The 27,187-nt window shown below is 40.5% G+C and overlaps 1 protein-coding gene across 2 annotated transcripts in view; it reads right to left on the reverse strand.

The window, feature by feature from the left end:
* Nucleotides 1-6,437: 6,437 nt before the first annotated feature.
* The window catches only part of g6pd (glucose-6-phosphate dehydrogenase), a 114,902-nt gene continuing 94,152 nt past the window's right edge, over nucleotides 6,438-27,187 (reverse strand). For both annotated transcript variants that reach the window (XM_051933644.1, XM_028813429.2), the window contains exons 11-13: nucleotides 25,733-25,809; nucleotides 12,119-12,211; nucleotides 6,438-9,401 (exon numbers count right to left, since the gene is read on the reverse strand). In XM_051933644.1, coding sequence (XP_051789604.1) covers nucleotides 9,311-9,401; nucleotides 12,119-12,211; nucleotides 25,733-25,809 — 261 coding nt within the window. In that variant the 3' untranslated portion in view covers nucleotides 6,438-9,310. The remainder of the gene's footprint in view (nucleotides 9,402-12,118; nucleotides 12,212-25,732; nucleotides 25,810-27,187) is intronic.

Here is a 27,187-nt window from a genome sequence, read left to right on the forward strand (position 1 = left end):
ATTCGAAAGTCTCAAAAAAATGATAGTAAAGATTACATTAGCACAAACAAATGGAAATTGTTACTCAGTGAAATAATGGAACAGCGAAAAGAGATTGAATATATTGTTCGAATTTAAACTTTAAGTTGGTGACTTGTAGATCGTCTAATTCGTGTTGCCATCAGGGAAAAGTAGTGTTTCTTCCCAATGAAGAAGAGTATCCACAAGAATTAAAAGATTTGTTGTTTGGAGAAAGTGAACTTTTGCGAGAGAAAATTTCAAGCCATGCAAGACAAAACGATATGCAAAAAGATTTGGAAATCTGCCCACAGCTAAAACATTTACAACCATGCACACGGTTCAATCATTTCTCATTTGTGTGAATGCTATTGTCAGACACAGCTCATGTCAAGAGAAAGAAATGATATTCACTCACGGACAGTTAACGTTGCGTTGTCACAATGTAATTCCAAACACGGAATTAAAATTTAATGTGATATTGACAAAAAGGTAAAAGTGAAAAGAGATCGAATATATGGACATAGGTGATATGACAGAAGTATGTAGATATTGTTTGGCTTTAAACTTTAAGTTGGAGACTTGTAGATTGTCTAATTTGTGTTGCCATCAGCTTCCCATGGGCTCACCACCTATGGGAGGGGCCAAGGAGGTCGGGTGCAGTGTGAGTTGGGTGGTGGCCGAAGGCGGGGACCTTGACGGTCCGATCCTTGGCTACAGCAGCTGGCTCTTGGGACGTGGAATGTCACCTCTCTGAAGGGGAAGGAGCCTGAGCTAGTGCGCAAGGTTGAGAGGTTCCGGCTAGATATAGTCGGGCTCACCTCGACGCACAGCTTGGACTCTGGAACTAATCTCTTTGAGAGGGGCTGGACTCTCTACCACTCTGGAGTTGCCCCCGGTGAGAGGCTCCGAGCAGGTGTGGGCATACTTATTGCCCACCGACTTGGAGCCTGTACATTGGGGTTTACCCCGGTGGACAAGAGGGTAGCCTCCCTCCGCCTTCGGGTGGGGGGACGGGTCCTAAATATTGTTTGTGCGTATGCACCGAACAGCAGTTTGGAGTACCCACCCTTTTTGGAGTCCCTGGAGGGGGTGCTGGAGGGCATACCTTCTGGGGACTCCCTCGTACTGCTGGGAGACTTCAATGCTCACGTGGGCAATAACAGTGAGACCTGGAAGGGTGTGATTGGGAGGAATGGCCCCCCCGATCTGAACCCGAGTGGTGTTTTGTTATTGGACTTCTGTGCTCGTCACGGATTGTCCATAATGAACACCATGTTCACGCATAAGGGTGTTCATATGTGCACTTGGCACCAGGACACCCTAGGCCTCAGTTTGATGATCGACTTTGTGGTCGTGTCGTCAGACTTGCGGCCACATGTCTTGGACACTCGGGTGAAGAGAGGGGCGGAGCTGTCAACTGATCACCACCTGGTGGTGAGTTGGCTCCGATGGTGGGGGAGGATGCCGGTCAGGCCTGGTAGGCCCAAACGTGTTGTGAGGGTCTGCTGGGAACGTCTGGCAGAGCCTCCTGTCAGAAGTAGCTTCAACTCCCACCTCCAGCAGAACTTCGACCACGTCCCGAGGGAGGTGGGGGACATTGAGTCCGAATGGGCCATGTTCCGTGCCTCTATTGTTGAGACGGCTGACCGGACCTGTGGCCGTAAGGTGGTTGGTGCCTGTTGTGGCGGCAATCCCTGAACCCATTGGTGGACACCGGCGGTGAGGGATGCTGTCAAGCTGAAGAAGGAGTCCTACCCAGTCCCTTTAGTCCTGTGGGACTCTGGAGGCAGCTAATAGGTACCGGCAGGCCAAGCGGAATGCGGCTTCAGTGGTTGCTGAGGCAAAAACTAGGGCATGGGAGGAGTTTGGGGAGGCCATGGAGAACGACTTTCGGACGGCTTCGAGGAGATTCTGGTCCACCATCCGGTGTCTCAGGAGGGGGAAGCAGTGCTGTCTCAACACTGTATATGGTGGGGATGGTGCGCTGCTGACCTCGACTCGGGACGTTGTGGGTCAGTGGGGGGAGTACTTCGAAGACCTCCTCAATCCCACTAACATGCCTTCCAATGAGGAAGCAGAGCCTGGGGACTCGGAGGTGGGCTCCCCCATTTCTGGGACAGAGATCACCGAGGTGGTCAAAAAACTCCTTGGTGGCAGGGCCCCGGGGGTGGATGAGATACGCCCGGAGTTCCTCAAGGCTCTGGATGTTGTAGGGCTATCTTGGTTGACACGTCTCTGCAACATCGCATGGACATCAGGGACAGTGCCTCTGGATTGGCAGACCGGGGTGGTGGTCCCCCTCTTTAAGATGAGGACCGGAGGGTGTGTTCCAACTACAGAGGGATCACACTCCTCAGCCTCCCTGGAAAAGTCTATTCGGGTGTTCTGGAGAGGAGGGTCCGTCGGATAATTGAACTTCGGATTCAGGAGGAACAGTGTGGTTTTCGTCCTGGTCGCGGAACAGTGGACCAGCTCTACACCCTTAGCAGAGTCCTGGAGGGTGCATGGGAGTTCACCCAACCAGTCTACATGTGTTTTGTGCACTTGGAAAAGGCGTTTGACCGTGTCCCTCGGGGAATCCTGTGGGGGGTGCTCCGGGAGTATGGGGTACCGGACCCCCTGATAAGGGCTGTTCAGTCCCTGTACAACCGGTGTCAGAGCTTGGTCCGCATTGCCAGCAGTAAGTCGAACCCATTTTCAGTGAGAGTTGGACTCCACCAAGGCTGCCCTTTGTCACCGATTCTGTTCATAACTTTTATGGACAGAATTTCTAAACGCAGCCAGGGTGTTGAGGGGGTCCGGTTTGGTGGACTCAGGATTGGGTCACTGCTTTTTGCAGATGATGTTGTCCTGTTTGCTTCATCAGACCGTGATCTTCAGCTCTCTCTGGATCAGTTCGCAGCTGAGTGTGAAGCGGCTGGGATGGGAATCAGCACCTCCAAATCCGAGACCATGGTCCTCAGCCGGAAAAGGGTGGAGTGCCCTCTCAGGGTTGGGAGCGAGATCCTGTCTCAAGTGGAGGAGTTCAAGTATCTCGGGGTCTTGTTCACGAGTGAGGGAAGAATGGAGCGTGAGATCGACAGGCGGATTGGTGTGGCGTCCGCAGTGATGCGGGCTCTGAATCGGTCTGTCGTGGTGAAAAAGGAGCTGAGCTGTAAGGCAAAGCTCTCAATTTACCAGTCGATCTATGTTCCTACCCTCACCTATGGTCATGAGCTATGGGTAGTGACCGAAAGAACGAGATCGCGAATACAAGCGGCTGAAATGAGTTTCCTCCGCAGGGTGTCTGGGCTATCCCTTAAAGATAAGGTGAGAAGCTCAGTTATCTGGGAGGGGCTCAGAGTAGAGCCGCTGCTCCTCCACATCGAGAGGAGTCAGATGATGTGGCTCGGGCATCTGATCAGGATCCCTCCTGGACGCCTCCCTGGTGAGATGTTCCGGGCATGTCCAACCGGAAGGAGGCCCCGGGGAAGACCCAGGACATGCTGGAGGGACTATGTCTCCCAGGTGGCCTGGGAAAGCCTTGGGATTCTCCCGGAAGAGCTAGAAGAACTGGCCAGAGAGAGGGAAGTCTGGGCATCTCTGCTCAAGCTGCTGCCCCCACGACCCGACCTCGGATAAGCGGAAGAGGATGGATGGTGTTGCCATCAGGGAAAAGTAGCATTTCTTCCCAATGAAGAGGTGTATCTGCGAGAATTAAAAGTTTTGTTGATTGATGAAAGTGAAATCCACATACACGAGCAGCAGAGATGTGAAGTTGCTGGTGTGTAGCGCAGGCAGGGGGGTTGGTGAGCGAAGCGTGCAGGGGGCGAAGCTCTTGGTTCATGGTACCAAGAGCAGACAAGGGCCAAGGAAAGGCGAAATTAACTAAAAACTGAACTTTCAGTGGGCCCAAAAATCCTTACCACTGTATCTTGGGCTCAGCTTCCAAGGCTTAAATGGTTTACTTTTCATGAGTAACTCCTACTACCAACTTTTGGGCCCCTGAACCTAAGCCTGAATTGCCCACTCAGGGATCCATGTGTGATTATTAGGATAAAATTATGTGAGCAAACCCTACAGAAGAAAGATTAATTGATAGGAAAATGACAAAACAGAGTTGAGCGTTTAAAACCAAGGCAAAGACAGGAATGAGTCAATGAATAAAATTAGATTATTTAGAGGTACAATGACTCACTGATTGTGAAACTGGTTAGTAGAGAAACCTGCAACTACAGAAGCCCACCAGGATTGTGATTAGGGAATCGCTGGCTTAAATCTTCGTACTCATTCAATCAAAAGTGGCAGCAAGCACTACATTGAAAGTCACACAGCCTCAGACAGGAAGATGGAGTAGAATCCTTCTGCATGAAATTTTAATACAGGTGCAATGGAGCATGTGATTAAGAACATGGATTACAATTGATTTGTATGTGAAAACATTTTATGTAATTATTACTTACTAGTGAAACACACAAGCCTACAGCCCTAAAATGCAATGCAAATAAAAGCCAAGTTAAAGTTAAGGATCCGTTGATAGTTGTTATGGTTTCTAAACAGTTACTTCCTTCAGTTCCTCTAGAAGTCACTATGTATTTTACTACTTCTGGTGGCTCTTCTAGAGTTAGCAGGACTCTTCTATTTTGGCAATACATATGTCTTTTTTCAACATGAAAAATACAGCCTAACATTGATTTTATCACTGATTGTTTGCTAACTTGCAGGCAGCAAGAAACTTCAACATACGGATATACAAGCAATGCTTTGATAGCACTGTAATTGTTAGATGTTTCAAGTAATTACTGATCTCCTCGATCACCACTGTGTATTTTTGTCTCTGAGGCATTTTTGTGTTCCTCTGTTGTGTAAATGGTCTATAAAAAGGACAACTTCCTGCTTGTCAATGTGGTTCAGCATCTTGTCTTTTTTTTTGGAGTAGATTGTGTGATCTATCAAAAGGCTAGATATAAATAAAAGTGAACTTTCTGCATGATCATTGCCATGCATTTGTCATTCTTGCATTCTACAAGGCTAAATCAAAAAGTAATGGCAATTTGAAAATTACACATTAACCTCCGTGAATAGAAGCTGATGCAATAAAACATGTTCATGTAAGCTTATGGGTAGTTTAAACAAGGATAGCGCAGAGCTTTGCCATTAGTCTAGTTCAGGGGTGGGCAAATTCATTCCTGGAGGGCCGCAGTGGCTGCGGGTTTTTGTTCCAACCCAGTTGCTTAATTAGAAAACAATCCTTGCCAATAATTACATTTCATGGCTTGTTAGTGCTTTAACTCTGCTATGTCAAGTCATTCTCATATCCTTGATTTTTTTTTTCCATTCTAAGGATATCATCCAAATACTTTGAAGTGTAAAACGGATGGGTAATTCTCAATCCTTCACTTTTTTCTCTTCTCTTTCCTTCCAAGTATTTAATTAAACCAAATAGTGCATGATAAATACACACAGGTGTAAAGGGTAACAAGCAAAATGGATAACTGCTGGTTTCTTTTGTCATTTGCATCTTATTACTAGTAAGGAGCAATTAAAAACCAAGAATGCAGCTGTTTAAGACTTAAATAAGCAATAAGGGTTCATAATCTTAACGAGGGAGATAACTAAAATGAAGCAGAAGTGTTTCTAGAGCAATAAGTGCTTCTTATTAAGCAATTGGGTTGGAACAAAAACCTGCAGCCACTGCGGCCCTCCAGGAATGAATTTGCCCACCCCTGGTTGAAGCCAATGTCAAATGAACATGGATGCTCCGCTGTTGGATTGCACCAACGTGCTGTAATGAGATTTCTTTGGGCAGAGGCAGTGAAACCTGCTGAAATTCATCGAAGGATGTTGGCTTGTGCATATTGGTAAGCTGTTAGGGTACCCATCTTGCACAAATTTTACAGTACCCCAAAGTCATCATGCACTATGGCATGTGCAAATCCATAGCTGATATCCAAAGAGGCAACAACATAAGACTTCTCTGACGATGGCATTCACCACGTCAATACGGGCTTGCATGCGCAATGTTGATGGTCAGCCAGATCGAGCTTCTTCTGTTGCACTTGTTCATGTGACTTTGGCTTCAACTACACTAATGGCAGACCGCTGCAATGTGTGTGTTCAACCTGTCCATAATCTCATCACAAACATATGCTATCGAATCAGCTGCTATCTGTTGTGGTTACTGTGTAATTTTCAAATTGTCTTTACTTTAACGTCAGGCTTGAGATTCACACAATCTATTTGGCTCACACGCAGGTTAAACACGTAGATGCGACAAAGGTTACTACAGTGTGCATGACTGATGCAGCAGAATACAACAGCCATTAACTTCGTACCCAACTGCTTCAGTTATACACTTCGATAGTGATACTACCACTGCATCAACATTGCACACCTTCTGATTACATGTTCTTGTAGTTTGAGTAAATAAATAAATAAATAAAAGCAAAAGACTTGCATTTCTTCAGTAAAGAATTTTATTCAAATGATGGCTCACACCCCTCATTGGTCCACAATAATTCAAATGTTTAAGACAAATCCTGTGGAAAAACGCTTCTCAATCTGACAAAGTGTTATAGGAAATACAAACACGAATCAAAAATGTTATTATCAAATATATATATTTATATTTACAATTTTATAGAACTGTGAATTCTTTTTTAAAACTGTTCACTTCGTGCAGGAAGAGATTTTTTTTGTCGAACTTACAGTAGAATATATTCTTCTGGTGATGTTATGCTTCAGACAAAAGCATGATTTCAGAACACAAAAAGTAGGGAATGGTGAAAAATATTGCCTTTTTACCTTGTAGATACAGTGACAGCCACCTGAATTGCAGCATTCTTCTGTCTGGCTGCCAGAAAGCTTAACAGTTTCACCATGATGAAGCAACGAGAAAAATACTTTCAATTAAATATTTTCTTAAATGTACTGCACAGCACATTAATCATCCTGTTATAGCAAAACGTTAGTAATTTACATTTTCAACCAAATGAACCATAACAAGATAATAGACTTCAGCAATTTCTGAATGTTAACAACATTTTAATTGTATTCATAATATATATTTATTTATTTATTTGCAGCTGGAGATCCACAAAGGGAGAAAAAATTAATCATGGATCATGAAGTAGTTTTTATTCCTGAGCTTTCAACCCCTGCCAGGGGTCTTCATCAGAGGATAATGCTTAAACTTACAAGAATCAAAGGCAATATATAGCAAAAAATTACGTGGTTGGAGGTTGCTATGTCAGTGTGGTCAGGAGGGGTGGGCGTATTGGGTGTAAAGTTTATTATGAATATGTTATTCTTAAGTTTGCATATGCTGGATTTATGTCCAAGTGTCTGTTGATGGCGTTCTCATTTGATAACCAGGATTCGGCCAGCTCTCTGGCACTTTTAGTACTGGCCTTGAATTTTACTTGTACATTGTCCCAGTTAAATGTATGTCCTGTTGATTTAGTATGCGTATAGATCAATGATAGTGAGTCCTTTCTTCTGACGGCGTTGTGATGTTCCTGTATACGTGTTGTGATTCTTTTTGATGTTTGTCCTATGTATACTGCTGAGCAAGAACTGCATGGAATGATATAAACTGCGTTTCGTGTTTCTGCTGTCGATTTCTTGTTTTTAGCATTAAAGAGGATTGTGCGCAAATTATTCGTGGGTTTGTGTGCTATTCTGACGCCTGACTTGGCCAGGATGCGCGCTGTACCTTCAGACACCTTGTGGTGATAAGGGAGTGAGTGCCAAGTGGGGTGGGGTTTCTGATTCAAGTCGATTGTTTGCTGAGTTTTTTGGCATCTTCTGTGTAAGCTCCGATTATTGAATGTTTTTGAGTATCTGTTTGAAGTGAAAAGATGGAAGAGATAGCGTCTCTCATTCATTTTTGTTTCCTTCGTTTTATAATGGGTATGGACTCTTCTGAATAGAATTTTAACACAGCTCCATTTATGAGGTATCGGGTGGTTGCTGGTGAAGTATAATATCTTGTCTGTGTAGCATTCCTTACAGTAAACACTTGTGCTCAGGGTGGCGTCATTATTTCTTTTGATGTAGATGTCCAGGAAGCTGATGTGTCGGTTCATTTCTTTTTCCATGGTGAATTGGATTGCAGGGAATATTGTGTTGATGTGGTTGTAGAATTCATTCAGCTGGTTTATTTTTACTTTAACGAATGTGTCGTCTACGTAACGTATCCAACTTTTGGGTGTGAACTGGGATAGAACCATGTTTTCAAATCGCTGCATTACCAGTTCCGCTAGAAATCCTGATAACGGCGATCCCATTGGCATGCCTTCTTTCTGAGTGTAGTATTTGCCGTTGAAATGAAAGTGAGTTTTTTGGCAAAGTGATATTAGGTGCATTATGTCTTTAATGGACAGTTTGGTTCTTGTCTCTATGGTGGGGTTGCTTTCCAGTCTCATTAATAGTGTTTCTGTGGCCAGATAAATCTGGAATAAAAACTACTTTATGATACGTGATTAATTTTTTCTCCCTTTGTTGATCTCCAGCTGCAAATATGCAAACCGTATCAAAGACCTTCTCTTCCATATATTATATATATATATATATATATATATATATATATATATATATATATATATACACACACACACACACACACACACTTTTTTAAAGCTGGGATCTTTATGAAAAGCCAGTAAACACATTCAATGCAGTTCTTCACTCACTCATTCAACAGGTCGCTACACTCTGTCTAGTGTATTCAAGGGACCTATGGAGGCTAACTGACAGCTCCTGCTACCCCATTTTCAGTAGTATTTTAGCCTTCAATACTTTACAGGAAAAATTAGTATTTTATATCTAGAATGGGTATGATGTAAAAAAAATTGCTGTGTTTAATATCAGCAAAATAGAAAACATGTAGAGGAAAACTGAAAATTTGGTGGCCAGTCAGAAATGGAGCTCATCATGGAAACCTGTTCCTTCTCAATCTAGCACGAGCCAAGCACCAAGATTCCTAAACCAAAAAAATCACATTATCTATAGCACAGCAGTTTTACAGCAATGCTAATTGCCTGTTACATACGGACGCAAAAGTTGAAAAAGGAAAACCTGCAAACGTCATCTTCAGAATTCCTTAAAGCCTCTAAACTAATATAAGTTTTTAAAATGTTTAATATTTATTCTAAATAAACTAAAGAAATGAATGTCTGAACTGAAGGCTAAATGACTGAATTTTAATCAAGATCAAGAATTTGGTCAGCCTGTGTACCTGAGCCTTTTCTCTTGAATCTAACATGGGGTATGCTCTGCTTGATTTCTTGCTCTGTGCCATTGGTCCTTTTTTGTCAGTCTTCACATAGATTCACAGCTTGTGAGGATTCACCCATTTATATGTCCCCTCATAACGAAATCCGACTTTTTTGAGCAACACATCAGCTTCTGGTGGGCCACGGCTGTGAATGACAAAGTAGAAAATGGTCAGAATTTGAAATGCATTACTTCTTTGAGATGGGAGTAAATTTAAACAAAATGCATCCAAATCAAAAACAGGAGTGTCAGCCTGTCTGTGCAACATGTGAGACAAAACCTTTTGAATTCCAGGAGTGTTTCTTTGTAATTAGATACTTGAAAAGAGGATTAAGGTGAGTCAATGTGAAAGGAGGCTCAGATATTTGGAGAAAGTACAATACATATTTGTAGTTCGTTGGTATTAACAGTGAAAGATCTGCTCAGGGTGACAGTTCTAGACTTTCTCTTCAGTCATCCTGCTTCAAACAGAGAAGGTGAGACATGAAACCATAGCATTGAGAACAAATGTTGCCAATTCCACTATTCAGCTAAAAAAGATCTCCATTAGCCAGATATAGATTTGGCTGTTAAGTTGTGATGGAGCTTTGCTGAGCAGGATCTCTTTCTCAGTCTCAGTATACACACTGCTAGATACAACTGTTTGATTATTAAAAATGGTAAAATATTGCTTTAAACATGTCTTAATAGAGATTGTGGCACAGAGGGATGTGCAGTTGCCTCACAGCTCTTGCATCCTACACTCTCCATGCTAAGGTAACTTTTGTCAAGTTTTCACATTCTATCACCATTCACTGGCAAAGATGCGACAGATGCATACGTATGTATGTATGTATGTATGTATGTATGTGGGCACTCAATCTGTATCAGTATGCCAAATTACAGCATGGACTGTTATCTTCCTTGAGTTCTTGTTACAGTTTTTTTCTGGCAAGATTGCCTCCAATTTTCCACAACTCTGAACTGGTTAAACTAAGAAAGATAATAAATGAAAAAGTGTTTAAAGAAAAGTCATAACACCTTGTCAAACTTTTCATTTCTTATTTTTTAATGCAATAAAATATGAAATTCATATATGTAAGCAAACTATAATATGGAGAAATGGTTTGAAGTACGTTCTGCCATATTTAGAGATAGTTCTAATAGAATACAGTCAACATAAAATACTCATTAAAAAGTTCACCACCTTTTTTGTGGTATGATACAATTTCAAATGGTTAAATTCTTGACAGGAAATGTCAAACTGGGCCATTTAAATGAAAGTGGGTATGTACAAATGAGTGTGCTCCACAATGGACCTGGGCCCTGGCTAAAGCCAATATCCACCTTGCATCCAGAGCTGCTGAGAGAAGCATCAGTTTCTTGCAACCCTGAACAGGATTATCAAGTTATAAAATGGAAGGGTGTGCTTTACACATTGCAACCCTAAACTCCTAGAATCTTAGGATAGGTGAAAGTGACAAAGTGTACACTATACATGACCTTGTGAAATACTGATCATTCCTTCTATGATGTGAAACCACGGAAGTTGACTGAAGCAGCTCAAGTTCCTCGTACACTGCCAGTCCATTACCTTTTGTAACATTGAGTTGACCTCTAATCTGACCTGACACTAATGATATCTATAACCTAATAAGCAAGGTGTTCTCACAACCAAAGAAAGCCAAGAACATTCCTCCAACAGAGATAAAAAGCAGTCAGTATAGACACTGCAAAATCTATGCAGTCTGATCTTTGAAAGAAAGATAACAAGGAGATATAATTCTAGTATTTTCAGATTTATTTGGCCTCAGCCAGTTTAAAACTACCATACTGAAAATCAGTCAGTTTGTTCTGCAATTCTCAAACAATGAATGATGTGAAAAATGTTAATATGTCAAGCATGAATGTGACAGCAGGTTAGATTCAGTTCAGACAGGAATCAACTTTCACACTAAGAAGGGCAGAGGACAGCAGTATATGGGATAATCTATCAGATGATAATAAACGTATGGTGCTATTATTTCAGAATGAAAATGAAAAATGACAATTTGCATAATAGTATGAACTTCAGTCACTTATAAAATAATAGAGGGACAGACAAGATTAACTCTTCTACTTGGCTGTCAATTTGCAACATTTATTTAAAAACACAAAATATCAAACCTTAAAACACAAAGCCTTTTTTATTAAACAGATTTGATTGAAATCTTTTCAATTAAAATTTCATTTATAAGATATGTAAAATGCCGGGGGAGGGGGGATTACAACTGCCCCCTGAAGCAGATATTTGAATGGCAGGACATCAGAAAAGACAAGCTGCCTCACAAAGCATGGGTGATTATTAAAAAAGCTGAAGGGTCACAATGATCCAAAAAAGTACGTCAGCACAGTATAAATGTCAACTGTAAAGTTCAACAGGTGTGCTAGGAGGTACTGCAATAACTGCCTTTAAAAAAAAAAGACAACCAGTGTAATATTGCATACAGCCAGTTGTAGTTGCTTTCCTTGCTCTGCTGGGCCAACCAGTCTTACTACTTCTGAGGACTTGATACCAATAATTAAATAAGTTTAAAATTAACTTTTTACCATTTAATCTGTGAACAATATTACACCCTTTAATAATGTGGTTTTGTTCAATTTCTGTCCGGTTTCAAATGTTTATTGACAAAATAAACATTTGTGATCAGCCAACAAGGAAAAGTCAGTAAAATTTGCAAGTTGCTTTGTTTTTAAAGGATGCAAAATGAAGTTGCAAACCTAAACCTCAACCACTTAAACAGCATGTCTCTGATAAAAATTAGCAAAACTAACCAGCCAAGAAATTTGAGAGGAAGAAGAAGGGAACCTCAAAAAGGTTGCTGATAACAAAAGTCTGCCTTACCTGCCATACATGTAGGGGATAGGTTTTATTTTTTCAGCTTCTATTTCATGGAGAAGTGGAGTGAAGATTCGCCATGCCTCTCTTAATTCATCACTGTTAAACAAAAAAGAAAATAAAGCAAAATATAAAATGTATTCTCATAGCACTGTAATCCAATGATAATTGCGCTTTGCATTTTACACCTTGCTTTTGGTCTGAAATAATGAAACTGGAAAGCTCAATTATCATTAGCCTGAGTTTTAGAATTTACATGTATGCCAAGACATCTTTGAAATGACTAGTGTTTACTAAGACAAGTCAAGTGATGAGTATTAGAGTAATTAAAAACCTTGGCATATGTACATAAGGATTTCTCCCAAAATTGTACAATAGCAAAAAAACATGGGGTATGAGTAATAATGTTAAACCTACAGTGCTAAATAAACAATTTCCTTTAAGAGTTTAAAGAGAATATGAAACAAGTGAAAAGAAAAACATGTTCAACAGTGAAAGAAATGAAAGCAACAGATAAGGAAAGTGGTAATTAAAAAATGTAAGAGAAAAGACAAGAAGAATGTCAGGAAACTGAAGAAAAAGTAATGCACATTGGGTCTTACACTCAAAATGAAAGCAACTAATTTTACTTAACAAGTTCTTAAAAAATGAAAAAAAAAAAAAAAACACCCGAAAAAAAACTCGTGCGATTGCTCCCAAAGGTACATGTTTACACATGAGTAACAGACTTTCTCAGTGTCTTACTTCAGAACAAATATAATGAGAATAAGTACAATATTTGGAAAAAATTTAAATTGATTCCACAGTAATTTATTGATAATGCAAAGATATTCTTATAATGATTGGATTTTAGAATGTTTATACAGAATTATTTTTCCCAAAATGAGCAACTTGCTGTCATGTATTAGGTTTATATTTCTATCTCCCCTTTTCTAAACCTTAAGTATTTGACTTAATCTACTGTATTAATAACTATTTGGAGACAACTAACAGTTCAGCAAATGATATGCTAAAAAAATGTAAAATAACCCATCCATTCTTTCATTTTGAAACCATCTTTTTTTATTTCTACTTTTCACATATTCTCCCAAATCCAACTCACTTGGCAGAATGCCTTACAGAAATGGCCATGGGTCATGAATGGGGATATATATTTTTTTTTTTAACAGTTTTGTCCTCACCCTTGGAGACTATGGAACCACAATGAGAAATTAGACAGCAGAGCAACAAAGCATATCAACATCCTCACAGAGGTAAATGCGGAGGTTCCTTCTAAACAAAAGTGGACTGAATACATTATGTTTCTGACTCTGACATTTGCTTATCTGATCATCAGGTGCTGTGGATGGTAGAGTGGTTAGGAGCATGCACTGACAGCACATTGCCACGCTCACCACACACAAAACCACCTTGATTGGGACCCGAGTGCAGCGGGTGACACCTCACCACCACACTGGAGTGCCAATCCTGCCACCAACCCCCAAGTTTTCACTGTAAGTTGAAGGACCTGCTTGCAGGCCTGGATGCAAATTAACATCATATTCAGGAAGAAGCAATTGCAGGTTAAGGGCCTTGCTCAAGGGCCCAACGGAGTAATTTCTGGCATTTACAGGATTCAAACCGGCAACTTTCCGATTGCTGGCACAGATCTCCAGCTTCAGAGCCACCACTCCTGTAGGCTGCTCCTATATTGCTGGTCAAGGAAAGTTGTAACCTACCAGTTGCAAATGTATGGAATATAATGAAATTTTGTGATATAAAAATAAATATATTCATGTATATTTATATTATAGTGTGTTTTGGGCAGTTCATTCACCCAAGAAAATACTAGTGATGCTTTTGATAAGTATGTATTCTTTTCTAGTGTAATTTAATCAACTTTCAAACAAAGAAAGATACAGAACAAAAATAATAGTTGACAGAACTGGTAGGTACAAAGTGTATGCTATTAAGATCACCTGCTAAATAAAAAGAAAGTAATTGTTTACGCTTGTGAAGGTTTAAATGTAACATTGTGAGAAAAAATATCAATGCCTTATCCAAACAGCACAGCGGGTGCTTCCTACTCAGCTTTGGAAATCCCTCAACACATTTTCAACATTACAAGAAAGAATACTAGAAAAAAAAAATCACTACATTCTGCTGACTTTGCTTTGCCTGAGGAGACAAGAAGCCCATTTTTCTTTGTTAAAAAGAAAAAAAAATTCCATTCCCCTTCTGATCTAGGTTTTGAGCATAATCAAGTGACAGGAGATTGCTGCAAAGAGACTGCTTTGACATTTCCTGTAATGCTGCATTATTGAGGACAAGATTTATGCAGAGTTGCATAAGTCCTTATTTTTCGCAGATTTCTTTTAAAATTGAAGGAAAAAATTGAAATTAAATAACATCTCAAGCACCATATTAAGTATTGGGGGCATTTTAGCACCATAGTTAACAAAGCTGCTTCACACATCCAGGAATCAAGACTGTACACTATACCTGTGTCTGCATGGGTTTTGCTCCCACATTTCTAAAAATCATCAGGTTGAGCTAATTGGTGATTCTAACTTGGACCCAGTTTGATTGTGACAATGGGTGTTTTTATGAGTGGACCCCATAATGGACTAGTTCTATTTCCAAGACTGTTTCCTGCCTTACATTAAGTGCTGCCAGGTCAGGGTCTGGCGAGCCTCAACTCTGAATTAGATTATTTAGGTTTAAGTACAAAAAGTAGCAAAAAGTACAAAAAGTTGCATGAAAAACTAAAATGGCTATTTAACAATTTCTATATATACTTTGTGCGTACTACAGTGGATTGGCAGGCATTCAAAAAGGGGATAAAGGAGGATTCCTTGAGAGGCTGGGATGCCAAAATGAAGGAAAATGGATGGACAGGCTTTCCAGCCAGGATGGAACAGGAATTCTACTGGGTCGGGAGGCCAATATAATGGAAGCACTGGTGGAGACCACAATGTTTGGATCCTTTATCCCCTGATATGCTAGGTGGCATCTTCCCTGGGTTTCAGTACCCTGCAGAATACCCACAGGGCACCGGGGAATTCTGGGGTCCAACCCTGTTGGGGTCTTTGGATGCTGCCAGGGGAATCTGCAGGGATGTATAAACCCTATTTTATGGGACTTTCATCTGACCCAGAAGGGCTTCTGACAGACTATGTTGCAGTCCCGGAAATACTCCCAGATCTTAGCTAAAAGGAGCTGCACAATCCTGCCCAGGCAGTCAATGTTGGGAGGCAGAAGACAAAACTCTTTGGAGAAGTAAAAGGAGAGAGGAGAAACTATACTTCTGTGTTTTTGGTACTTTGATTGTGATCATCTGTCTATTAAGGTACTGTGATTAATAACAGGGACAATATTTAAAACAGTGACTATGTTTGGTGTGATTGTGTCTGGGGTTTGGGGCTCGGTGATGTCCCCTACTAATTACAAAGTACAGTATTAAGCAATAAAATGTCTGGCATCAAGATGTCTGTGGCCACGCATAAATGTCATCCGGCATCCACAAGAGGGAAGCAATGCCCACTGAACAAAGGAAATCTTCTTCTTTCGGCTGCTCCTGTTAGGAGTTGCCACAGCAGATCATCTTCTTCCATATCTTTCTGTCCTCTTCATCTTGTTCTGTTATACCCATCACCTGCATGTCCTCTCACACCACATCCATAAACCTTCTCTTAGGCCTTCCTCTTTTTCTCTTGCCTAGCAGATCTATCCTTAGCATCCTTCTCCCAATATACCCAGCATCTCTCCTCTGCACATGTCCAAACCAACGCAATCTCGCCTCTCTGACTTTGTCTCCCAACCGTCCAACTTGAGCTGACCCTCTAATATACTAATTTCTAATCCAGTCCATCCTCGTCACACCCAATGCAAATCTTAACATCTTTAACTGTGCTACCTCCAGCTCTGTCTCCTGCTTTCTGGTCAGTGCCACCATCTCCAACCCATATAACATGGCTGGTCTCACTACCATCCTGTAGACCCTTTCACTCTTGTTGATATCCGTCTGTCACAAATCACTCCTGACACTCTTCTCCACCCATTCCACCCTGCCTGCACTCTCTTTTTCACCTCTCTTCCACAATCCCCATGACTCAGTACTGTTGTATTTAAACTCATCCACCTTCGCCAACTCTACTCCTTGCATCCTCACCATTCCACTGACCTCCCTCTCATTTACACACATGTATTGTGTCTTGTTCCTACCGACCTTCATTCCTCTCCTCTCTAGAGCATATCTCCACCTCTCCAGGGTCTCCTCAACCTGCTCCCTACTATTGCTACAGATCACAATGTCATCAGCAAACATCATAGTCCACGGGGACTCCTGTCTAATCTTGTCTGTCAACCTGTCCATTACCATAACAAATAAGAAAGGACTCGCAGCCGATTCCTGATGTAATCTCACCTTCACCTTGAATGCATCTGTCACTCCTACCACAGACCTCACCATAGTCACACTTCCCTCGTACATATCCTGTACAACTCTTACTTCTCTGCCACTCCCAACTTCCTCATACAATACCACAACTCCTCTAGAGGAACCCTGTCATATGCTTTCTCCAGGTCCACAAAGACGCAATGCAACTCCTTCTGGCCTTCTCCTATCAACACACTCAGAGCAAACATTGCATCTGTGGTGCTCTTTCTTGGCATGAAACCATACGGCTGCTCACTAATCATCACCTCACTTCTTAACCTAGCTTCCACTACTCTTTCCCATAACTTCATGCTGTGGCTCATCAATTTTATCCCCCTGTAGTTACTACAGTCCTGCACATCCCCTTTATTCTTAAATATCAGCACTGGTACACTTCTCCACTCCTCAGGCATCCTCTTACTTTCAAAGATTCCATTAAACAATCTCGTTAAAAACTCCACTGTCATCTCTCCTAAACACCCCCATGCTTCCACAGGTATGTTATCTGGACCAACAGCTTTTCCATTCTTCATCCTCTTCATAGCTGTCCTTACTTCCTCCTTGCTAATCCGTTGCACTTCCTGATTCACTATCTCCACATCATATAACCTCTTCTCTCTCTTTCATTCTCTTCATTCATAAGCCTCTCAAAGTATTCTTTCCATCTGCTCAACACACTCTCCTTGTTTGTGAATACGTTTCCATCTTTATCCTTTATTACCCTAACCTGCTGCACATCTTTCCCAGCTCGGCCCCGGTCTAGCCAATCGGTACAGGTCCTTTTCTCCCTCCTTAGTGTCCAACCTCTCATACAACTCATCATACGCCTTTTCTTTAGCCTTCGCCACCTCTCTCTTCACCTTGTGCCTTATCTCCTTGTACTCTTGTCTACTATCTGCATCTCTCGGACTATCCCACTTCTTCTTTGCCATCCTCTTCCTCTGTATACTCTCCTGTACTTCCTCATTCCACCACCAGGTTTCCTTTTCCTCCTTCCTCTGTCCAGATGTCATGCCAAGCACCCTTCTTGTTGTCACCCTTACTACAGTTGCTGTAGTTTCCCAACTGTCTGGTAAATCTTCACTACCACCCAGTGCCTGTCTCACCTTCTCCCGAAGCACAAAGAAGACAGCTCAGAGTGGGCTAGAATATCTGATGAACAAAGACAACAAAAACCCCAGAAAATGATGAGTGAAAGGGATAGAATGTCCAATGAATAAAGTCAACAACATGCACAAAGAAAGAGGAATGTAAGGTCTAGCATATCCTGTGAACAGAGGATTGTAAGTGCACGACACAATTGAAACAGACAGAATTACCATTTTACCATTGTCACTATGCTGGTATTTATATAAATGATTAAGTAAAAAGAAAAATAACAGTGGAAGACATGCGCATATAGTATATGATTCTGCCTAGTCAACACTTTGCTAAATATCATGGTGACAGCTGAACAATCCAAACAACATTCAATTACATAGTTTATTATTTATAATTGGGTTCGGCATTTCTTCATAAAAGACATGTTGTAGCCAAGCCAGTTTAAGGAAAGTGATTGTCTGTAGTTATATCAGATTAGTGCAAATGAATAGTCTCTATAAGGCTTTGTGATGAAGCTATTCCTGGCACAATATCGGTTTTCATTTTCCAATTATTGTGACAATTGGTAATAGGACAAAAATGATAAGTTTTGGACAAAATGTTCAGGTTTATAATGGAAGTACTGTATGAACACAAAAGTAGTAAAAAGGGCATTAGCCTTTCTGCTTGTAAGAGTAATATTGACAGATACAGTATGGTAGCGAAATATAATGATCTTGAAAAGAATGCCAGCATATCGGGCCTAACTGTAACACGCATCCATTGTCTGAGTCACAGGGTCACTTCTGGTTGAGAGTATGCTGTGCGCGTTTGGCTGCCGCTTCTCACCGGTGCCGTTACATTTGTTTTGTTTTGTCACGTCGGACTTGACTGCTCTTTTAGAATTTTTTTACGAATGCCACTGGCAATTGCCTAGATCATATCTGCTTCAGTCCTGTGCAAACTCACTTCCTTCTCTCCTGTTACTGCCTTCACGGTGAGTATGAATCTACTCTTGCTTCGTTTGCAGTCGCCAGTCTGAACTGCAAATTTGTAGCCTGCCCACTGTGCTTTTCCTTTTCTTATGCAGTGAGATTTGGGTTGGGTTTGGGTGTAGCTGGAGTTAGCATGGTGTTGTGTGGCATTCTGTTCGCTCTTGGCGGTGTCCACCACTGTCTGGGTATTCTTAGCCTGTTCTGTCTGGTTTGGAGTTGTGCTGTGTGTTGTCATTTCTACGTTTTTGGCAATACAGCTCATATATTCTCCATATGAACTTAAAAATCTTGACTGTCATCCACGATTGGTCTCCCTGACTTATAGTTTTTGCCAGTTGGAATTACTCGGCGTCCTCGTTATATTCACCGGTCTAAAAGAGGCCCCTCACAGATCTGTGGCTCAGACACGTCTATTCCAAGTATATTGACATCTCAGCGTGTTCACTGGCGTAACACTAGGGCTGTCCGAGGAATAAACATGGGCCATCTTCGTCCTCTTCAGGAAGTGTATGCGCCCTTCTCTCCTGGCTATTCCAACTTTAGGCTCGGCCTTTTGAACACTCGCTCTATCACTAACAAGACCTCGCTGATTAATGACCTCATCTCCCAGAAGCAAGTGGACATGTTTCTTCTTACAGAAACTTGGCAACAACCTGGTGACTATTTACATTTAAACTTGCTGTCTCCCCCAGGCTATAGCCACATATCTAAACTCAGGTTAACAGGAAAAGGGGTGGCCTGGATGTGGTTTATAGATCTACCTTGACAACGAAGGAACTCTCCTTTTTTGAAGTCACATCTTTTGAATATATTGCTGTTCAAATGGTTTCCTCCCCTCCTGTAATGCTGTTGTTAGTTTATCGCCCTCCCAAATCTGTGGTGAACTTTCTGTCTGAATTTAATTAACTTCTCACTGTAATCTCATCTCTTTGCCCTGCTGTAATTTTACTTGGTGATTTTAATATTCATGTTGACATCAACTGCTTTCTTACAGCCAAATTTATCTCAGCTTTGGATTGTTTTGACTTGACACAGCATGTGGATTTCCCCACTCATACTCAGGGTCATATTCTTGACTTGTTTTGTTCAAATGGCTTGAATAATGTCTCTTTCTCAGGTTCACTCTCTGGTATTTCTGATCATAAGATTATTGAATGTCACTTTAGCATTATTACCACTACACCTGTCAAGAAAAAGTCTGTTTGCGGCTTCCCTTCTGTCTTCGTCTTTTTCTGAATTGCATAGTCTTCCCTCTCCTGAAAACACGGTTTCCCTTTATAACAGCTGTGTTTCCCAACTGTTAGATAACTTTGCTCCCTTAAGGACTAGGCTTGTTCCAGCCTCCCGCTCTTGTCCCTGGTACAACAGTGAGCTCAGAGGTATGAAAGCCACTAGCCGGTGTCTTGAACAGCTTTATAAGAAAACGGGCCTCATAGTTCATTCACAGCTTTACACTGAGCACATACTTAAATATAGGGATGCCCTTAACACTGCTCACTCCAACTATTATTCCTCTGTTATAAATGGTGCTAAGTCTAGGCCTAGAACTCTTTTTAGAGCTGTTAATAAACTCATCCAACCCCCTCTTCTAGCATGCCCCAATACAGCTGAACAGTATCAGGCTTTCTTACATTTCTTTAATACCAAAATTGATCAAATCTATCACAGTTTCCCCTCCACTCCACAGTCACTCACTCATTCTGATCTGCCATCTCCATCATCAAGACTCGCTTGTTTCTCACCTGTTGACTCTCTTGCCATCTCTGAACTTATTAATAAGTCTAATGCCTCCTCCTGTCTGCTTGATCCTGCCCCCACTTCTCTGCTTAAGACATGCTCATCCATAATCAGTATTCCTATTGCTTCATTGGTAAATGCATGTTTCAGTTCGGGTTCTGTCCCTTCTGCCCTCAAAACTGCTGCAGTTACCTCAATCCTTAAAAAACCTGACCTGGATCCTTCTTCTCTCTCCAGTTACAGGCCTATCTCTAATCTCCCTTTTTTGGCTAAGGTGATGGAACGCGTGGTTGCTACATAACTCCATGCTTTTCTTGAAGATAATACACTCTATGAGCCTTTTCAGTCTGGCTTTCATACACAGCACAGCACTGAGACAGCTCTTCTCCGTGTAGTCAATGATCTTCTCCGGTCTGCAGATTGCAGTTCCCTTAATATTCTCCTCCTTCTTGACTTAAGTGCAGCATTTGACACTGTTAACCATGAAATCCTCCTGTCACGTCTCTCTGCTGTAGGCATCTCTGGCTTAGCCCTTCAATGGCTCACATCTTATCTTTCTAATAGGCAACAGTTTGTCACACTCGGCCGATATAAATCCTCCAACTCACCTGTGTCGCATGGTGTCCCTCAGGGTTCAGTCTTTGAGCCATTACTTTTTCTACTTTATATCCTTCCTTTGGGTCAGATTATTCGCAGACATGGCCTTAACTTTCACTGTTATGCAGATGATATACTGTTATATCTTAGTACAGACTCCCCTACAGATTCACCTCCCAGCACACTCACTGAATGCATCACTGATCTTAAGCTATGGATGGAAAATAACTTTCTCCAACTTAATGCCAATAAAACTGAAGTGTTACTGGTAGGTCCAAAATCCCAACTTTCTAAGGCATTCAATTTCTCTATTTCTGTTGATGGTACACTTGTCAAACCTGCTCCTGTTGTCAGAAATCTTGGTGTTTTGTTTAATTCATCACTTAACTTTGAGTTATACATTAGGTCTCTTTCCAAAATTTCATTCTATCATCTCTGTAACATTGCCTGCCTCCATCCATTTCTGTCCTTGTCTGATGCTCAAACTCTGGTTCATTGTTTCATAATGTCTCGTATTGATTACTGTAATTCCCTCTTCATTGGCCTCCCTGCAAAATCTATACAGAAGCTACAGTATATTCAGAACTCTGCAGCTAGAGTCCTCACCCACACAAAGTGTTTTGCTCACATCTCCCCTGTTCTCTCCCAGCTTCACTGGTTACCGGTTCCATCAAGGATTAAATTCAAGATTCTGCTTCTCACCTTCAAAGCCCTACATAACCTTGCCCCTCTCCACCTCACTCAGCTACTAGCTTCTTACACTCCTTGTCGCCCTCTCAGGTCCTTGAGCAGTAATCTCCTTACTGTCCCACGCATCAGACTCTCCACCTTGGGAGGCAGTGCTATAGCACCTCAACTCTGGAACTCTCTTCCTCAGTCTCTCTGAGATTGCTCCTGTTTCTGCACTTTTAAATCACAACTGAAAATATTCCTCTTCTACGAACTTTTGTCATCTGTGTAAATTTTTTTTTTTTTTTACTCTATGTAAAGCGACCTTGGGTTTGTGAAAGGCGCTCAATAAATGTAACCTATTATTATTATTATCATCCACACTTACACCAATCCTAATTAGAGCTGCTGATCAGTCTAACACAATGTTAGGTTAGGTTTATTGTCACATACACAGAATGCAGTGAAATGAAACCTCAAAGTCAAAGTGAAGTCATGTTTATGACAGTAAAATCACAATGAAACCTGAAAAGTAAAATCACAGGAACAATAAATAAATGCACCAACTCTACATAAAAGGTACAAGAGTTCATGTGCTGTTCACAGCATTGCTCATAGTACACAACAAACTATGTATACTATATGTAAAGACAATTAACTGAGCAAGTACACGACTAAATAAATTTAAAAATTTGCTCTCTCTCTTTTATATTTAAAATACAGAAAACAGTAAGTGATGGAGCTGAGAAGGCTTATAGCCTAATTTTTGGAAAATACTAAAGAGTCAATTTTTGTATTGTTCATTTTATGAGAGAAAATGGAGCAGATTAAACAACTTTCTAAGGATCTCAGAGTACATTAGTGGTGTGGACTGAACCTATCCCCTGAAAATGGGTTGAAAAGAAAGAAAGAAAGAAAGAAAGAAAGAAAGAAAGAAAGAAAGAAAGAAAGAAAGAAAGAAAATAAATAAATTCTTATTACCGGTGGCATCTACAATTTCCCACTTATATATGTCAGAACTAGAGGGGCATATTCTCTGGTTCAAAATTATGAAATGTATTTTTGATAGAATATCAGTAGTTGATAATTCCAATAACCAAATGACATGAAACAAAGGACCATTCTCAATACTAACAGCCACAACTAATGTACTTGATCACTGATATAATTAACTGGACTGCAGTGTTTTGGGGACATTCTGATGACTTTTATTTTTTCAAAATTCCAAAACAAAAATAGGTGTTGAAAATTAACAAATATATTTTCCCCATTAAAAATAATTGTATTTAAAACCTAATAATCCTAGGTCGTTGCCCTTCAAGCTTTTACCACCTTAACTACTCCCTACAACAATATGTCAAGTCCACATATATGCAAAGCACAAGTCTGTATCTCTTTCCCAGATGCAACCTGCACTGTCCATATACACACACACATACACCCGAACATAAGGTAGAAAAAGTTCAGTATGGAAAACGGACATCCAGATCTTAGGGCAAAAGCAGCTACTTCAAATGGAACCGTATCATTCTCACATAAGTAATTACATGGAAAGAGGCTCTGATTCATGTGAGAAGCCAATGACATACTTGAAATTTCTAGTAATCCTCAGGTGAGTGCACTGCCTTAAGTCTAAAGGTGTAGCAACCTGAAAATGCTGATCATCATTTCAGTTCCTGTATTCCTCCATGAATAGTTTCCTCTTATTTAACAAATAATTTTTGCCCTTAAGTAAAACCAGGAACCAAGTTAATTACTGTAATTCTGTCATTCAGTCGGCACACCTCAAATACAAAAGGCTCAAAGCACTTTTATCAGATTGGCATCATCTAGATGACTTTATTCCACTGAAGTGCATTTCATGAAATATTTTGGGAGGGAGAGTGTAGAAGAAATAACTGTTATCTGCTTAGCACCCCATCCTCTGAGAAAATTAAGCGGATCTCACAGATTGCAGTAAAACAACAACATATATTTTCTCTTCTTTCTCAAGCACTAATAGTTGAGGTTAAGAACTTCAGCAACTGAATTATCTTATTTTCCATAGCTAGATAGATAGATAGGATAGATCGATTATTAATCCCCAAGGGGAAATTCACATACCAGTCAATAACATTGTATAATGTTAACGTTTACCCCACCCCGTGGAATTGAAGAGTCACATAGTGAGGGGGAGGAACAATCTCCTCAGTCTGTCAGTGGAGCAGGACAGTGACAGCAGTCTGTTGCTGAAGCTGCTCCTCTGTCTGGAGATGATACTGTTCAGTGGATTCTGTATGATTGACAGGAGCCTGCTCAGTGCCCAGCTCCGTGCCTACAATAGAGCCTGCCTTTCTCACCAGTTTGTCCAGGCGTGAGGTGTCCCTGTTCTTTATGCTACCTCCCAAGCACACCACCGTGTAGAACAGGGCACTTGCCACAACCGTCTGAAAGAACATCTGCAGCATCTTATTGCAGATGTCGAAGGACGCCAGCCTTCTAAGGAAGTATAGTCGGTTCATTTTCATCTCTCTCTAATGAATGTGCATCTCACATGGAACTAACAGACATTGCACAGTAGTTCTGCTCTGCACCATCATTCCCTTAAGTAAATTTACTTTTAAGTCCCATTCACTGTCATTCATTTTACTACAATATTTAAAATGATTCCTAAGGATGTAGAACTAATGTTTGTAGGACAGCCCATTTCCTGCACATGTGAAATGTATCTCTTATGTATATTAATAATAATTTAAATTCTTATCCTGTATGGCGAGCGGCTGGGGGTGGTACCCAGCCAGGACGCCCAGAAGGACCGGAGGAAGGCTTACGCCTCCTCCAGACCACGAGGGGGCGACCACCCTGGTGGCTTTGGGGACCACAGGAATAGAGCTTAGAAGCTCAACCCTATAGGGGCCCATGGTCACCGCCAGGGAGCGCACCGATGCCTGTGGAGCCCTGGCCCTCAGCACTTCTGTCACACCCAGAAGTGCTGGGGGGGATGAAGACCAGGGACACCCGGAGTGCTTCCGGGTGCACAGCCGGCACTTCTGCCACACCAGGGAATGCTGGCAGTCGCTCATTGGGAGGCATCTGGAGCACATCCGGGTGGATATAAAAGGGGCCGCCTCCCTCCATTCAATGGCTGGAGTCGGGTGGAAGAAGGACGGAGCTTGGAGGAGTGGAGGCAGTGAAGAAAGGCATTGAGGAAACAGGCCTGGACATTAGGGTGATTGGTGCTGCGGCACTGGGTTGTGTGTGTGTCATATTTGTACATATTAGCTGTAAATGAACGTGTTGTGGTGCATTTAACGAGGTCTACCTGTCTGTGTCTGGGCTGTTCCCCACACCTGACATTATTTCTTTATGTTCGATAAATACTTTATTCATCCCCTAAGGGAAATTCAGGGTAAGATGAGAGGGTATTTTTAAACAGTAATCTAGATTATGATTTATGACCCAATAAAACTTGACCCCTCTCCAGGTAATTATCTTCTCACCTTTATATATATATACTTTATCCTGCTTTAAGTTCTACATGCTTGGAACTGTCATTTGCATACAGTGAGGGCAAATGTTTTGGATGGCTGAGTATCAGCACTGGAATACAAAGGAGGAATTGGCCCACTCAGATATCCACTGTAAAAATGACTTCCACTTCATATTAGTTTGATTTTAGATACACTTCAATTTAGGTCAATTTTAATCCCACCAGAAATCAGCCAGTGATAAACAAAGCAATCAATGAGAATATTTAAAATGTAACAGAATTTCAGTTTCTTAAATACTTAAAGATAACATAGGCACCATATTAGGTTTTGCATGAAATTAAATTAAACAAGTAAAAGAAAGATTAATAGATGAATGGTATTGTCCAATTTAAGGTTGTTTCTTAATGCAAATGAAATGTTGTGGAAATAATTGGGATTTAAGTATTTTACAGTGTAGTCAGATAAAAGTCTGATGAGGACTTTTAACAAACTACTATCTAATGGTCTATCTTCAGTTTTCTCAATATTGGGTACAATTTTTCAATATTTATGTCAATTTTAAAATCAAAAAAAGATCCATCTGTGCAACATCTTTAGTAATGTTTATTGACTGTTAAGACCACATTAAACCTAAATTAAAATAAGTAACACTCACCTGCGTACAAAATGCATCTGACTTCCACAAAAGACATCCAAAATGAGGCGTTCATAGGCATCTGGCAACTTTACATCCTAAAGGAAAAAACATGATCAGGGTCTGGAATAATAACCATCAGCAAGCTTTTGGGTGTTCATTACAGATAATCAAGTGAAGTTTTACTATCTGAAAATGTGATGCAGTACATACCTAAACAAATCAATTAACTTCAAGGAAAATTATTTGAAAATAAAGCAATGATTTTTAAATGATTTAAATGTTACTTATGTCCTATGCACATTGTATTTGGAAATTATTACTATATGGCAGCTAAACAACAAGCAGAACTACTCAGAAATAAAATTTGATTAAGAGTATAGTCAACGCAGAACCAAAGCATATTTACTATACACGAGGCTCAGAAATGCTTAATCTGATTCTGTGACACTTGAACAAAGGGGAAAAAAATACATGTCAGGAATTAAATGTAATTATAAAGTACGGCTGGTTGACAATTACAGCTTAGTAGTCTTTTGAATAGCTTCTGTTCTCAAAAGAGACTAATATTACCTTCTGTTTACATGCCATAGATTAACTTTGACCACAACCAAAGTAAATACATAAATTAACTAAAAGTTATATTTAAAGTATTTCGGCAAACATTGCAAACAACAAAAATTAACAAAAAAAAAAACTGTCAAAATTCCTGCTGTTTCTAGAATTATGGTATTAAATTCAGTAGTGGTAAGAGAGTAAACAAAAAAAAAATTCTGTCTTTGATAAGCAGCACAAAGGAAATAGCATAAGTTCAATTTCCAGTAGTAGATAAATATAACAGAATACCCTTAATAAAATGGCCTTTGCAAAACCAGTACTGAATACAATGAGAGTCTTAGTGTTGTCATTCAAAAGGCACTTGAATTGCAACATCTTTTGAACAGGAATCCTATGTCACCTTAGCAACTACATGTTTTGGCAACAGATTCTGCTGGTTAAACACCTTTTGTCAAAAAGGTGTTTCTTTACTGTGTTTCTCCAGCCTTCAATCTACTGACCTGACACTTAATTATTTTCATTCTTCTTGTGTAGAAAACCACTGCTAATGTAGCAGACCTCACATTAGGACACACATTTACTAAATGTACATAAATGATACACATGCATGAATATTAGCAGTAAATTGATTGACCATGAACCCAGGTTATATGTGATTGTCATTTGTATAAAGTGCCTACATACTGTATATTTCATCATTGTTTTTTTCCTTCATCATTGGTCATTGATCATTTACCAACTGCAACAAGTAAGTAAAGTCAATAATCAATAACCAGTAGTACACCTTTGCATTTTAAGATTTTCTTCATAGAATAAAACATTGACATATTAAAAAATAAATTTTAGCATTTTAAAATAAAAATATCATAGAGAACAATTTGATTACCATCCATCCATACATCCATCCATCCTCTTCCG

This window comes from Erpetoichthys calabaricus, chromosome 11, assembly GCF_900747795.2.
Source record: "Erpetoichthys calabaricus chromosome 11, fErpCal1.3, whole genome shotgun sequence".
NCBI lineage: Eukaryota > Metazoa > Chordata > Cladistia > Polypteriformes > Polypteridae > Erpetoichthys > Erpetoichthys calabaricus.